General features: G+C 39.6%; 4 protein-coding genes across 4 annotated transcripts; 3 read left to right on the top strand and 1 right to left on the bottom strand.

Moving 5' to 3' along the window:
- Positions 1-7: 7 nt before the first annotated feature.
- LOC132698095 (poly [ADP-ribose] polymerase) lies at positions 8-4,856 on the bottom strand. Its single transcript, XM_060663960.1, has 12 exons — positions 4,642-4,856; positions 4,068-4,567; positions 3,807-3,996; positions 3,454-3,752; positions 3,181-3,394; positions 3,028-3,129; positions 2,452-2,979; positions 1,557-1,823; positions 1,279-1,497; positions 932-1,210; positions 207-388; positions 8-139 (listed from the first exon to the last, which is right to left on the bottom strand). Exons 1-12 carry the CDS (start codon positions 4,747-4,749, stop codon positions 67-69), a joined length of 2,961 nt encoding a protein of 986 aa, XP_060519943.1. The 5' UTR covers positions 4,750-4,856; the 3' UTR covers positions 8-66.
- A 111-nt stretch (positions 4,857-4,967) lies between these two features.
- On the top strand, positions 4,968-6,138 carry LOC132698099 (exosome complex component RRP42). The gene is made up of 4 exons (XM_060663967.1): positions 4,968-5,151; positions 5,221-5,417; positions 5,470-5,635; positions 5,683-6,138. The coding sequence occupies exons 1-4, from the start codon at positions 5,104-5,106 to the stop codon at positions 6,121-6,123; spliced, it is 852 nt and encodes a 283-aa protein (XP_060519950.1). The 5' UTR covers positions 4,968-5,103; the 3' UTR covers positions 6,124-6,138.
- A 1,383-nt stretch (positions 6,139-7,521) lies between these two features.
- On the top strand, positions 7,522-13,108 carry LOC132698096 (cilia- and flagella-associated protein 52). The gene is made up of 13 exons (XM_060663962.1): positions 7,522-7,785; positions 7,835-8,034; positions 8,086-8,203; positions 8,252-8,517; positions 8,573-8,738; positions 8,793-8,980; positions 9,109-9,239; positions 9,321-9,491; positions 10,259-10,436; positions 10,551-10,702; positions 10,971-11,173; positions 12,036-12,257; positions 12,318-13,108. The coding sequence occupies exons 1-13, from the start codon at positions 7,716-7,718 to the stop codon at positions 12,485-12,487; spliced, it is 2,235 nt and encodes a 744-aa protein (XP_060519945.1). The 5' UTR covers positions 7,522-7,715; the 3' UTR covers positions 12,488-13,108.
- A 1,170-nt stretch (positions 13,109-14,278) lies between these two features.
- LOC132698100 (cysteine-rich protein 1-like) lies at positions 14,279-15,750 on the top strand. Its single transcript, XM_060663968.1, has 2 exons — positions 14,279-14,439; positions 15,462-15,750. The coding sequence occupies exons 1-2, from the start codon at positions 14,400-14,402 to the stop codon at positions 15,656-15,658; spliced, it is 237 nt and encodes a 78-aa protein (XP_060519951.1). The 5' UTR covers positions 14,279-14,399; the 3' UTR covers positions 15,659-15,750.
- Positions 15,751-15,933: the final 183 nt, after the last annotated feature.

Here is a 15,933-nt window from a genome sequence, read left to right on the forward strand (position 1 = left end):
TAACCTAATTCCACTAGCAAAATAACAGCAAAACGTAAAAATGGCTCGAAAATTCAAGGGGAATGTTTAATACTTGTATTTGAAGTTGACCCTTGCTAGGTACCTGATGCGTACCTGAGCAATGTCATAGACGATATATCTGCATTGGCATTAAGGATCAATCTCTCTATAAAGAAGCTATTCAAGCGCATTTAAGAAAAGGATACTCATTGTACAGCAGAGAGTTCTCTTCAGTTCCTGGATTCGGCACCGGTTTGCCTAATGGCACCTCCACTTTTTCAATCTCCTTTACGTAGGACGGATCGGGATGTGTCCGACCTACGCCCTTGACACTATGCTTCCCCTTGGGCAACTGGACTACATAGTCTGCGTGCTGTCTCTCATGAACCTACTCAATTCGTTATACAGTACAACCCCATTAATCGAACAGAAACCAGAAAAATTGCTGATTTAATGGAAAACAAAAACATAATTTCCACTATTTTAATTTTTGTTTTCTTAATCAATGCATAAATCCATAACAAAACCCATCGCATGTGTAGGCATGTCCAAACACAAGAAACTTGAAATTTACATAACCTCAAAATGACATCAACCTAGAGACTTTCACTCAACTGTAGTGGGTGGTCCGAGTAATCAATCAAATCAAATTTAAATATTTGTTGCGAAATTATCTAAGTACTATTGGCTCCTATTGCCGCCAAATAAAACAGCAGATGTGTAGCTCATTTTTTTCTAAAATCGTCACTTGACCCTAAATCTCATTTAATGGTGTTACAACTTTTCAAAAATAATTAAAAAAGAAAACATTTAACCACCAATTAGATGAATGTTTCTTGAAAGACTCAGTCTGGATACAAAGAACAGTCAGCCATCCCTCAAACGACCTCTAGATAATAATGCTGAAATTCGTGTAGCGCTTTTTACTTACATTGCCTAAGGCGACCTCGCAAACCAACAGCAGACCGGTCGGGCTGCTGGGGTTCGTGCAGCAGTAGTTGGCTGACTTGGACACCATGTCGGCAAAGTAGATACCTTTGCCGAACATGTAGCCCGTCACCGGCGCCTCTGGCGGCGCTATTCTCAACCCTTGAGAAATGATACCGGCGAAGTTCTGGGTGCGCGAGCCGTGCCACAGCAGTTTGCGGTTGGGCAGCTTCCGGAAAGGCTTGTAGCGTTTTTCCTCGCCCTCTCTCGCAATTGTGAATATCTGAAACGACGATTTTTTTTATACCGCTTTTGGAGGGAAAACGATGACCGTGTCTTTCGTCCACGTACGTCTTCCACTTCCAACTCGTAGCTGCCGTGCGTAGCAGCGTGGGTGTTTTTGATATATTCCTCGATAATCTGGAAGTGCTCGTGTTCCTTGTGCAGAACATTTATCTCCGCTTTCAGTTGTTGGTAGTAAGAGTCCACGGTGTGCTCGGATCCCGACGATTTCATCAGATTGTACGCGATCTCAAGCTCTCTTAAACTGTCCAACATTTCCAGTTTTTGCTGCAACGATTTGCGCGCGTCCCTTAAAACCGAGAGAGGAAAATGTCCGGTGCGCCCACCTTTATAACCTCAGCATCTTTCAAAATGGGAACCTCGTCTGCCCCGAAGCTGTGGGGAATGAACGTATAAAACCGATTGGTGGCTTCGATGAAGCTCTGGTCGGACGCCCCCTTCTCCACCATTTTCTGCAGGTCCGATAGCACGCCGAACGCGCTGTTGATCTGCCGCTGGCTCAGTTTGCCTAGCGGCATCTTCTCCGTATCCAGTTCAAATTCAAGCATTAGCTTTTTCATTTGGTTGACGTCAAATATCAGCTTAATCAGATCCTGCAAGTGATTATATTTTTGTCCTTAGTTGGTTAGGTAAACACGAAAAGCGGTTAAGCTCGCGGAGGTGAAACTCCAACTGACACATCACCAAGGGTACCTGGCCCATTTATTTTTTCCACGTATTCGATAGGGTTCATTTGGTGCAATAATGAACAATTTAAGTTGAAGCCCGAATAATAACAGCATGATCAAAAGCCAAAAACATTCTCTAATATTAAGATTACTTCAAGAAATGTGTCACAAAGTGGACTGTATTTTTGGCTGGTCAGCCTCAAAGCGATTAAGTTGAAAAAACACGTCAATTAAATTACACAACTATCGGGTGCCTGCAATCCAGGGTTTTCTTCATATCACCCTGTGTTGCAACGCTCCTTATGTATAGTGATAGCGAACTACCGAAATATCGCTATGTGAGATTATAAAAATCACTCAATATCAAAAATAAGGTATGCGAACGACTAGCGGTTTCGTCGAGATACAGAAGCCAACTGCAGGCCACTTAAAACCGCAAATACCAAAAAACAGCATTCCCAGCGATTGTACTATTTGCGATGTTGTTTATTACTAATATTATCCCATAGTTCACTTATAAATTCTCCCGCTTCTTGGACAAGCGTACACTTACCTGGACTGCTTTGGGTAGTTTGGACTCTGTGTGCACAATGTTATAGTTTTCGGGGGCGTCGCTCGAATAATCCACATCGATGGGATACATAAGAGCCGGCATTTTAACAAAATCGTGTCTATCGTCCCAGTTGTTGCCGGACTTTTCCAAATACAAATCGCAAAATCGGCGTTTCGCTTCGTTCAGCGTGCTCATCTCCTCCGTCTTGTTACCTCCGATGGTTGTCCCGATCCTGCCCCACGACCTGAACAACCAAAAGCGGTTTCCCTGGTCTGACTGAAGGACTTGCAGCTTGTAGTAACTGTTCTTGTTCGATTGAACATCAGTGAGGCCCAACACCGCAGTGAATTTATCTTCACCATTTTGGTAGACATGGGCGACATCTTCGAGACCCGAGTCGGGATCGACGGCCCCGCCCCCTTTTAGTTTCAGCTTGACTTTGCTTGGAACAGAACTGATAAATCGACTTCGGGACTTTTCTGATTTCTGGTTGCTGCTGGACGCCACCGAAGGTAAACGAGTAGTGGGCTAAAGGCAAAAGATTAACAAGATATTTTTAGTTATTATTAGACTTACATCCGATCCCCAAGTACATATGCTCTTTTTAATAATCAGTTCTGGAATTTTGCCCGCACTGTCTTTGGCCTGATCTACAAAATCTTCAGGAACTACTTGAACCTGCAATTTTAATAGGGTTTAAGAGTTGAAGACATACATATTAATAAATACTTGTTCAGTTTCCGCTTCACTTATTCGGGTACCCATCTTCTCTACCATTTCTGGAGTGGCTATGACAGCCATCACAGTTTTACTAATTTTTGTGGTCACTTTGCCTCCGAGACTTTGAATTTGCTTCTTAAGGACGTCCTTGCCTCTCGATGGATGACCTAATATCACAAATTCCATGTCATACAGGGCTGGTAATACCCTTACCACCTTTGGCCTACAAAAAAATAGCCAATTTTCTCCAGTTTAAGTCACAATGGCAACCATCTTTACTACCCGTCAGCCTCATCCTTAGCCACCTTCTTTACGGACACTGTTGGGTTCACATCCCTTACGATTCTCGTCCGCTTAACATATCTATATTTCTTCAGGAACTTATACTCCTGAGCCAAATCGTCAGGGACAACAAATTTTTTACGTTTTGGTTCCTTAATGATATTTTGACATTTAGCCCATTCACTTAAAACACCTGTACAAATGTAGCCGGCTTTATTAAACACCAACTGGCCATCTTTACACTTAGGGCATGGCAATAGTGCTCCAAATGCCATGACATCGCTTAAACGGTCCAGCATCTGAAATTACAACCGCCTTGTTAAGACCACCCCACCCAAAATAATCCATCTTACCCTGTCAACACCCTGTGGCACATCTTGATCATTAAATTCCAACAATGCAACCATCTGCGGTTTACTCAGATCCTTCAGTTTGTCCCGGTATCCAAAGATAATTTTATTTTGCTCTCGGTATTCCTTGTCTTGAGGATCATCCTCAACTTTCACTTTTTTCACTTCTGGAAAGTCTTCCTGTTTAATAGCACTGAAAACATAATACTTCCAAAAGTACAAGTACACATATAACAGATATAGTCTTTAATGAGACTTACTTACGGAATTTCATTTTTTACATTTGCTTGATCCTCCTTACTTAGGTCTTTAAACCCAGGAAGTTTATCTCCACACTCATAATATCCGAGGCTAGACCTTAGTTGAGCAAAACAAGTTACATGGTGCCACATATCCTGCCCACCATACTGCTTGCCAATATCTGTATCAAAATCTTTTTTTGAAATACGTATTTCATCTTTTAAAATCTTCTGTTCGCACCCTCTGCACATGGCTCTGCCAGATTTGGCATACTGAATAGTGAAATCTTTTAATGCAAGTTTTTTGGCAGCTGCATCTGTTTTATCACCCTTCCTCTTTTTACCCTTCTTGGCGTCTGGAACGATAATGACATCGCCTACGCCAACATTCTCTTTAATTTTATCTTGATCATCAATGCGAAGTGACTCAAAATGTTCAATATCATCAACCGTCTTTACTCTCTGCTTGTTAAAGAAGCACTTAAAGTGGTACCAATTGGGTTGCTTTCCGTCAAAATGAAACGACTACAACGATTCAAAATTGCAAAACTACTACTAAGTACAAGTGCATTGTATATTATATAAAATCATAATCTTACTTGGACCATAACTGCAAGTCGAAGTGATCCCTGACCGATGGTTGATTTACAACCCTTACAGCTAGAACGACTACTTTTTGCATATTCTGCGCGATAAGGCAAATCCATGTTTTTTCAAAAAAACTTTAGAACAAAACAAAACTTACTTCGATTCGATCTTCCAGTATGCCGTAAAAATGACAAACATTTCAGCGGGAAAAGTCAGGCTTGCCAATCTGAAATTCGTCTTCTTTATCCCTTGTTTTGGGCAAATTCGCAAAGATAATTAGAATACAGAACAAACCAAATTGTCTCCAATAAACTGAATTTTCGATCGGGCGATGTTGGCAATGAGTAACTCATTAATATAATTCTGCCAAACGTGCTGTAAAAAGCAAAAGAAGAACAAAGAAAATATCCATGGTTTAAAATATGTTGAGGCTTTTTACAAACTGAAATACTTTACAAAAATTTTGTAAGAAAATGTCGCTATGTGACGCCGAGAAAACCTTTATTCTACACGGCGTAGCGGTAATTTATATTCTAAATAATAAAATATAAATAATTCCTTTAGTTAATGCTCGTTTCGTGTGGTTTTAGGAGAATTTTCGGATAGATGGCAGACAGCGTGAAGATTATAGATACATGGAACTCGAAACGGATATAGTAACACATGCATTCGGTTCGGCACGCCTTAGGCTTGCTAACACCGATGTGTTAGTCGCTGTTAAATTAGAAGTAGATGTCCCTTTTCCAGAAAGGCCTTATGAGGGAAAAATTGAGTTCTTTGTTGATTGGTTAGGCACTTATTAACTAAAATTGCATATATATTGAAGTGAGTGGTTTTAGTTCAGCGAATGCCACCCCAGATTTTGAAGGGCGCGGCGGGGAAAATTTAGCGATTGAATTAGCAAACACATTGGCTTCAGCCTATAGGTCTCCAAAAGCATTTGATTTAACAAAATTATGCATTCTGAAAGGCAGGAAATGCTTTAAGATATATGTAGATATTCTGGTAAATCTCTGCTATTTTGAAAAGCTCGCCCGCAATTATCTTCTTAGATTCTAGAGTGTGGTGGAAACTTATATGATGCTGTATCCTTAGCAGTAAAAGCAGCGCTGCATACCACCAAGGTGCCTCTAGTAAAGTCCATAAATGTAGATGGCAATAATGTAGATTTGGAAGTATCAGACAGTGTTTTTGATTGCCGGCAACTCGATGTGAAATCTGCACCTGTAATGGTCACTGTTTGCAAAATTGGAGAGCACTTGATAGTGGATCCAAGCGCAGCCGAGGAACAGTGCGCAATGACTTCTGTCGTGGTGGCCATCTCTGGGGACAAATTCAGCACAGTATTGCAAATAGGAGCCGGATCATTACAACCAGTTAGCCTTATCGAGTCTCTAAAACTGGGACACCAAATTGCTCTCCGACTCGACTTAGCATTAACAGAAACCTTAAATCAAATTTCTTATAATCATGATGCAGGATTTTTGAAGTAAATGTTTTAGTTATTATTTTTGTTTTATTTGTGTGTGTATTATAAACGTAGCAGATTTCTGTGAAGTGATATCAATCCATCAATTTTATCAACTGAATATGACAGCTTTCTTAATCTTATCATAGGTAAAATTCTAAACAATGGCTGAGATTATCTCACTTATAAACTTGATCACTTCCTGCAATTGGGTTTTGAGATAAGGTTAGAATGATCAGTCATAAACTATTTACAGTTGCTTTGTTCCTAACATTTTTCCATGGGTCAGGTAAGAAATTTTGAACGATTTAACAATGTCAACAGCATAAATGGACTATATCATTGTGACAATTTTTTAAAATAGTTTCAGGTTTAAAATGCTATACCTGTTCTTGTACAGAAGATGACACTGACCAGTCTTGTGCTGACGATGTCACCAAACTAGGAAAAAATGCTATAACAGATTGTGACAAAAAATATTGTACCATAGTTCGTATTGATTACAAAGTAAGTCATTTACTATACTAAATGAGAAAATCAAAATGGGGTTAATAAATATTTTGTTTGACAAAGGATCCACAAGGCAAACTGAAATCAATTTCACGATCGTGCGCGGATAAATTAGTTGTACCTGACGGTGTAGTTGAAGATGAATCACAGAGGGCCTATTACCGATCTTGCAAAGAAGCATTGTGCAATTCTGGTAGTGGAAAATCTGAAATATCTGGATCTACTCAAAGTCTAGGAGACAAATCAACAATATATTGTCCAGGAATAGGATCAAGTTCATCAAGTTTCAGTTTTGTACCCATTTTAGTATATACTTTCAGCTTTATCATAGTTTTAACACAAATAATAGTAAGAGTATGCTAATAAATTTATTGAATAACTAAAACTGAAATTTGAATTAATACAAATAATGCAAAAATAAGGTTAATAAGCTTAATATGAATGATTTTTAACTATATGCCTTGCTACTTCGAATTTTTTATGCATTTTATCCTTTATCTCTTCATATTTTCGGTTAATTAGACTATCGCCAAATTTTTTGACCAAATCCATATATTCATTTAAAGTTAAATCATCTTGCGGCTTTTGAATCTTGGCGAATTCACAATTTGGAGAGTGGTTGATATGCTCTTGCCAAGGATCATCGTCCACTTCCCACCCATCCAAGGATTTATAGCAGAAAAAACACTGAGCCGAGTTTGGATCGCGTGAAGAACCCGTAAATATAAATCCGGCTTCCGCCATCTACAAATGTTATAAGTTAATATCTAGTGAAAATAAAAGTTTTAGAATCGTTTACCTTACTTGCACTACATCGGGCATCATTTGGGTGAACCCATTTCTTGAACGTTGCTCGTCTGTTATCTTGGAGAAAGTACTCACACATCGTGGAAAAAAATGTCTATCGGAAGATATGAAAATTCAACAGTTATTTTAAACCATAGATAAATCGTTGAAGTTTTGTTACTTACAGACCACAAAATCTCGGTGTCTAATTATTGGATATCGATCTAATATTTTAAATATGATTAAAATTGTTAGCGATTTGCCGTTTTTGTTGCTATAGCGACGTTGAGAGCCAACGACATAATTGACCACACATTAAAAATGTCAAAGCGGTGCGAAAACGAATTGGATATCCAAGAGCTCCGCCCCAAGGCAATTATAGGATTCGACGGTAACAAGTTTCCCATATATAACAATAATGATTCCATTAAATAAAGTAGGAAACACCATTAATGGATTCCTTGTGCACCCCAATGGGAAACACGTCCTATATCCACTTGGAAACAAAATTAGCGTTCAGGAATGGACCACAAAGAAGCAAGCATTTATGGTCGGTCACACCAATAACATTTCCGCCGTTGCAGTGTCGCGCTCCGGAGAATACGTCGCCAGCGGCCAGATAAATCATATCGGTTTCAAAGTAGATCGCGCACTTTTATGTTATTCCGTATTTATTTGTTGTTATGCGCAGGCCCGGGTGATTATTTGGAGTTTTAACAAATTGAAAGCCCTCAATCAACACGAACATCACAAAGTTAGAGTTGAAGCTCTAGCGTTTTCCAAAGACGAATCCTATTTATTATCTCTAGGTGAGAATGATGCTTATTTAAAGTCACAAACTGCTACGTCATTGTCAGGGGGCAGAGATTGCGGCTCAGTGGTTATCTGGGACATGACAACCGGTCACGTGGTGTGCGGGGCGCAAGCTACACGAGGCGTTCAAGGAGACGCGGCCGTTTTGTTGCCCATGATGCGTCGGGGTGCCTGTTTCGTTACCGCCGGCGACTGCCACTTGGCCGTTTGGAAAATCGACCAGAACGCAAAGACCATAGCGCCGATCGACGTCGCCATGGCCAAACTGAAACGAAATATTCTGTGCATGGACGCGGATGAACGCGACGAGGTCGGCGCGAGTTTACGTCGCGATGACGTAATCAATCAATCAATCTCGTGTTTAGGTACTTTATTGCGGTACGACCACGGGCGATGTGCTCAAAGTACGCCTCAACTTCCACCACGACGCGGAAATACTCGAACCGACCAAGACGCCGTGCGTTGTCGGCTGTTTTGCTAAAATCACAAAGAAAAAGCTGCCGCGGGGTAGCGTCGACCTTTATCAATTGGGTAACAATTTTATATAGGTTGGCGGATTTTGATCGGATTAATACATCACGTTAGGAGTGCGCTCGATCCGGAGACTCTTCAGCGGACGTTTAATAATAGGAGGCGGTGACGGCACGCTCGATCTCGTCGAGGAAACCGAGAGGAAAGGCGGCGCGGTTGAGAACGACATAAGGTTGCCTTCAGTTCCCGCTCTGCGGGTATTAAAATCCGCTCATGTGAATAACGCAGTCACGTCAATTCAGGTCTGCGCAGCAACATTGCGTCGATAGAGATAAGAGACGATTAGATTACTCGAAATTTGATAGTTGTCCATCCTTTCCTTTTGCATCTATGTATGATTACGTCGGATCCCTTTGTCTATTTTTTGCAGCTCAGGGGCGAAGATCACATTTTGGTCGGCACTGCGGTGTCGGAAATTTACTCAGTCGACTTAAACACGTTTAGCGCAGAACTGATCGTCACGTGCCACACTTCGGCCATATTCGACGTAACTTTTCCCCGGTACGCGCGTTATCGGCGCCATTGTCGCAAAAGCATGAAACGTGGAAACATAAAAAAAACAAACTGACCTTTAAATTGCAGCGATTTCTCGGAAGTATTCGCGACCGCGAGCCGAGACAGTGTGCGAGTATGGTCCATGGCAACCATGCAAGAGCTGCTGCGCATTTGCGTGCCCAATTTCACGTGCTCGAGCTTGGTATTCGCGAGCGATGGCAAATCCATTCTCACGGCTTGGAACGACGGTGTTATCAGGTAATCTTCAAAACAAACCACATTGCGTTTCTAGCTCAGCTCTAAGTGATGTAAAACATTAACTTACAGTTCTTGAATTTTCACTTGAAGCCCTATCTATGCCGATAATACTGGAATTTATACGCATACGCGAGATTTAAAAATCTTGTTTTTAACCAATGACCTTCAGACATTTAATCAACATGGCCGTTGACAGATCTTCAATCAGTTTGCATATGTCCTTTTTACGGTTGTATTTTCTTAAAATATGCCTGGATCTCATTAAATGTTCTAGGAAAACAAGTTAAGTGTGTGGATATCTCTGTTTGGAAAGAAAATGTGCAGGTTAGTGGGTGAAATGCGTGGAATATCGTTACCTTCTATACGAAAATATCAATGCCGCCTGGGGCGCATCAATTTTTGCCCTAGTGGGACCACTATATATATTATCTAACATCTATATGGACACGACGCATCAGATAACCTTGAAATATTGAGAGTTGATTTCACTGCTTAGTAGCCATTCAAAAAGGCAATAAAACTAATCAGCTGATGGATAATATAAACGAATTAAAGATGGGAAGATCGTAAAATTTAGAGGCATGCACATCATTCCCATTTTTACGTATCCATTTCTACCGCACCAGTGAAACTATACTAACAACAGCTATGTGGTTTTATCAAACGATTTAACCAGAGAATACGACAACGGAAAGGTCAAAGCCAAACCAAAGAACAAGCATAATGTGTTACAGTGTTGCCAACCCATGGTATAAATTTGTTCCCAGGTCGTTTACACCGCTCACAGGCCGTTTGATTTACGCGTTGCTAAATGCACACAACAAGGGCGTCTCCGCTTTGGCGGTAACGTCGCACAGTAAGACATTGGTAAGCGGTGGATGTGAGGGGCAGGTCCGTCTTTGGGATATTTCGCCGCATCGCCAACAACTGGTTTGCACGTTAAAGGTAAAGGGCGATTTAATCCGGGATAGTCATTGACGTTGGTGTGAATGAATGAATGAATGCGATTTAATTGGCGGTTACTATGCTGTACGAGGCAAATATTAAGAATCGATTTAGGAACACAAGGGTCCGATTTCGGCTGTGCACATCAACAAATTTGACACGGAGGCGGCCAGCGCCAGTACGGACGGTACGTGTATTATCTGGGACTTGGAAAGGCAATGTCGCAGACAGATATTATTTGCCAATACGCTGTTCATGTGTGTCAGGCAAGTTACAGCATTTAAAGCTCGATTTGAAGTAAACAATCGTTTCAATAAATCGTTGTTAAAAATTTTTTTTTTGCTTGGAATCAAGAATTTTAAATGCAAGATGAGGGTTGCTACAAAATACAGAATGTTTTGCTCATAATAATTATAATGATTTTGAAAGCTCTTGAGACAAGGTTGTCAGTGCATCAATTTTTAGCGGATTTGGGGAATATAATAGAAATAATAATATAATAGTAAAATTCTAAAAGATAAAGTTCTCGTATAGATATTACCCAACCGGAGTGCAAATTTTGACTGGCGGCTCCGATCGCAAAATAGCCTACTGGGAAGTGCTCGACGGTTGCCTGGTCAGGGAACTGGAGGGTTCATTGACAGACACAATCAACAGTTTGGACATATCGCCCGACGGCGTGTGTTTCGCCACGGGGGGAAACGACCAAATGATTAAACTATGGCGTTACCAAGAAGGTACCTATTATACCAGGTGCATTGTAGTTTTAAAAGAAAAATCTATCAGTGGTAGTTACAAAGCCACAATTATTTACAATAAATTTGGACAGAACTCGGCTGGGTGTTTTAAAAACGTCCCACTAACATTTAAAAATAAATTTTTGTACCATGACTGCTCAATATTTTTTTTTTCATCTTTGAACTTATTAAATAGGACCGAAAATAGAACACACTATTCTTTGCGGATTGAATTTATAAAATTAGCAATATTTGTGCCAAAAAATAATCTGGAACCTCTTGGGACCGTTCAATAAGTTCCTTTGATATGTTCTCGGTTGTCACTGTCATTACACTGAGTGGAAATCGTCGGTGCTATTTTTGATTGTAACGAGTATTTTTCCAATTGGTCCTTCGATTTGCTTTGTAAATTGTATAATGTCACCCCAACAACACAAAGTATATTTTTCTGTAAACTTTGGATTATTTGCTAAAACCTCAAATAACTCCAAATCTTTTTTTGGTACAAAGAGTACATTTTTTAATGCAAATTGTTTAAAAACATTTCTGCCGAACCAATTAACACTATAAAAAAAACGACGTTCTGGTATAACATATTAAAATATTGCTAACTTTTGTGACCCAATGTACTTTAATTTAATTTAATCCTTACTAAATATCACTTGAGTACCTTAAAACGATTTTTTTGCAGAGAATGAGGCATTTTCGGACACACGAACATTATTCTTTAATATTCTGCTAACCCTAGAAATTAGCGGAACGCTTTTGAGACACCCTGTATATTATACTTAGTGCCAAGTACAGATAAAGAAACATCAAATTCAACTTTTGTTTCCTGCGCAACTCTTCACGTCACTTTTAGGCGTGACCACGCATATGGGGGCGGGACACGCGGCGGCTGTAACGGCTGTACGATTCAGCGCGGACGGGAGGCACATGGTCAGCGCGTGCGCGTCCGGCGCGATATTCGTCTGGGACCGGCCATTGGAAACGGACAGTGGCGTGGGAAAGAACGAAGAAAGGGTGTCTGATGGCAAAGTAATGGTGACCGATGACGGGGTAACGAACGAAGAGGATATAAAGGGTGACGGTTTTGAGGCCCTATTTTAAGCTTAGTCGGTTGCAATCGTGTTGGTGTTTAAAGATTTACCAACGTCCAGGTCGTCAGCGAGGGAGCTGCGGGGAGAAGAAATTCGGTCGAATATCGTTTGTCACTGTCCTGGAAATGATGGAGATACTAGCAGGTACGGCAACAGCGCGCCCAGCGGCGGATCATCCCCCAAATCTGCACGTTCCGTAAATAAATGTAAATGACGTCGAAGGTATATTTTTTAAATAAAATCGCTTAAATTGATGGATTTCATTTCCTTTACTCGTTTTGTATTTGAGTTTCCAAAACTAGCCTATACCATACTACGAGAAGCCTCTTGAGACAATATATAGAAATCCAAACTATATGTACATGAGTCGCATCCAAGACCTCCAACTCTTCGGTCGACAAAAATATTGAGGCTTACGGAGAGTGAGACGATTTATCGAAAAAAATATATTTTCACTAAATAAAAAACGCACCTACATTTTTGTCACTATTTTTCGGAAATTTGGTGATAAAACTTGTTCCGCGTTCGGGGATTAAACCTATACCGATAAAATCCGACCCTCAAATGACATTATTTTTATCGCTGATTTAATAAAATTACTGTCGACGAGCGTTATTGCACTTATTCAATATTTGATAAAGCTCGTAAAAACAATTTGCGAGATATATCTGTTTGTCCGTGATGTTTGCGCCGGTACTTCAATTATTTAATTAATTACACATTTAGACATAGGTATAAATTGTGCGCATGTACTCGTATATGAATGTCGCCGACCTCCTCGTTCAACAACAAAAGAACATTTAAAAGACTACCCTTTCATCGTCTATATGGAATCACTAGACTTGGTGTAGGTACTGTGATGCAAATCACCCGGGTTCTTCCATTACATAATAATATTTTTAACTTCTAATAAACCATTAAATTTTTTCTGGATTTGGACTGGTTCTAAATGAGAAGCTAAAAATCAGATTGGAATTACTTCCTCGTGGCAAAGTACTGCAGTTTCTACTGGAACCTTTTGTCCACTAAGTTTTTCCTGCCTCAAATTTAGTATTTTACAGCGACAATAAAATTTTCTCTACAAAAGTATAGCTTTAGTCATCCACATTTTTTTTGCAAAAATTACGCGCAGAAATTTATGTAGAAATTGCATCTTGTCTGCCCCGTTTTCCATTAATGAAGCTTATTCATGAGAAAAGTAACATAAAAGAGAATTATAGATTCCCTGGTAAATATCGAACTCGTTCTCGCCAGCGCCACCTTCAGCTATGTTACGAACTAATTATCTTAAAATTATTCAGTTTTATTTCAAAATTAATAAAACTAAGTTAAAAATATAAAACAACACAACCTGTAGCATTACTAGGAGTAATAAAACCTAAACAGATATCAAAATATTTCCTTTTTTTGGTGACATGTATTTAGTCCTTTTAAGTAATCTTATTTTAAACAGTACCACTGAATTTCTTGATAAACATAGACTAAAACAAACACTCATAAATCTAGCTGTGCAATTAAGCTGGATTATAACAATACAATGCAATACAATACAATGCGAACTACTGAAATAACCAAAACAAAATACTCTACTCCCATAATAAGATATTTAGTACTAAAACCCTTTATAGTAAAACAATAACATAATTTTCCATTTTCCCTTGTTTTACCATTTCCGCAAAATATGACCCAAACTAAAAAACGAGGAGTAAAAAACAATGTTAGTGTTTTGTTTTAAAAAGAAAAAATAATGTATAAATAAGTAAATTAATAAAATAGAGGTTATTCCGCGCCAAGGACGAATTTTAATGTTTCATTCATACCCAATTCTCTGTCCCCTCTCTAGTATCCTAGGGTAATTCGTTATTATTTTTTTACTGGTTCGATGATCTTACCTCTATAAACGCAGGGACGGAAATCTTGTCTTTCTACCAAACACGGTAGGCATTCCCTTTTTCACGTAGGGCAGTATATCCGAGAATCATCGTTCGTACTTGTCGGTACCGATTCTGTCCGAACGATCACAACGCGTACCTTTAAAAAGTAAAGTCGAGTCTGCTGCGCGCATTTGTAAGTTTACTTACAGTTCGTCCGGGTGGATACTTGAATCGTCGACGATACATATCATCATGCCCAATTGTCCAAAGTGTGAAAAACCCGTTTACTTTGGTGAGTTCCGAGTTAATCTGATTAATTTGTGAGTTTTTCGCGGTGCGATTTGTACTTTCTGAGGTCGTCGTTTTTTCGGGCCACACCCTCTCGCTTTTTGTTATCGGAAACGAAAACGCCAGGTATATCGGCATCGAATCTTTCAGTTTCGTATACGCGTTTTTTGCCGGCCCCAATGAGCCCCCTCCGCTCTCTTCCGAACCCCCCGGAAACGCTGGCATCGCCGCGAACGGAATTATAATCAACAGAGATAACGTTGTTATCCGTTTACGATTGAAAATATTTTAATGTAGCGCTGTTAGACGGGTGTAAATATTTTTGTTTTATTACGTCACCGACCAGAATATTGTCCTTACGCGATTAATCATTTTTTATTTAAAGCGGACGCACCGTATAAGGCTTTGAGCGTGTTTGTTTTCGGATCGGGCTGACCCACATCAAAAAGATGAACTCGCGAGGCCAGACTTTTATTTTATTTAACCGGACAGCACGGTCAACAATTTTAAGTTTCTTGGCAAACATTTAAACTCACCTTAAAAAACTAAAAAGCAACTTATCGTTCCCTGAAAACCATGGGATAATATTTATCTTGTCGCTTGTATTAAAAAAAAAGCGTAATATGAAGACGAGATATTATAGTACACTATGCGGCTATAATATTTTGACACACAACCTTCAGACTCAGCATTTTGCGCTATTTTTTTAAGCGGTTACAACACGCTTACTTAACTCTTTTATTTTCAAACAATTTAATTGAATCTGGGAATATATCGACAAAATACTGCCAAACAACTTAAAAATTGTCATCGGCCATGTTGATTTTTGAATGTGGCTATGTCTTATTGGTTGAAATGACAAATCTAATTGTTCAAAAACGAGATTTGAAATGCATTACGAAGGCGCATATTCTCAACATTTTTTGATACCTACCAAATTGCCTGTACTATCAGCATAGCCTCTGCCTCAATATATGAAGGTATCTGGTAGAGTTATTTATTTTTCTTCGTTTCTTTTTTTCTTAGCCGAGAGGAAGACGTCGCTGGGCAAAGACTGGCATTCGGGATGTTTGCGGTGCGAAAAGTGCAACAAGACCCTCACTCCGGGCTCGCACGCGGAAAAAGAAGGAAAACCTTATTGTCATAACCCGTGTTACTCGGCGCTCTTCGGACCAGGCGGTTTCGGCAGGGGCGGTGCGGAAAGTTACGTCTATAAGAAATAAACATTTCCAGTTCATTTCGATGCCAGTATATACTTATTGTTAACCTGTACAATTTTTACACGTTGAAAATCAAATAAAGTTAGTTTTTCAAGTTCACGCTTTTGACATTCTTCCCGTATCTATACCAGCAAAACTAAATTTTAATTTTTTCCATGGGCAGCTCTTTTCACGAGAGGGAGATCGATGTATTATATGCTATATTATTCTGGATGTGCCAAAAAGATATTGTACAGTAAATAAAATATTGAAAAATAACGTTACTTTGTTCCATAATG

The sequence above is a fragment of the Cylas formicarius genome, unplaced genomic scaffold (genome assembly GCF_029955315.1).
Source record: "Cylas formicarius isolate icCylForm1 unplaced genomic scaffold, icCylForm1.1 PGA_scaffold_2__14_contigs__length_35257938, whole genome shotgun sequence".
NCBI lineage: Eukaryota > Metazoa > Arthropoda > Insecta > Coleoptera > Brentidae > Cylas > Cylas formicarius.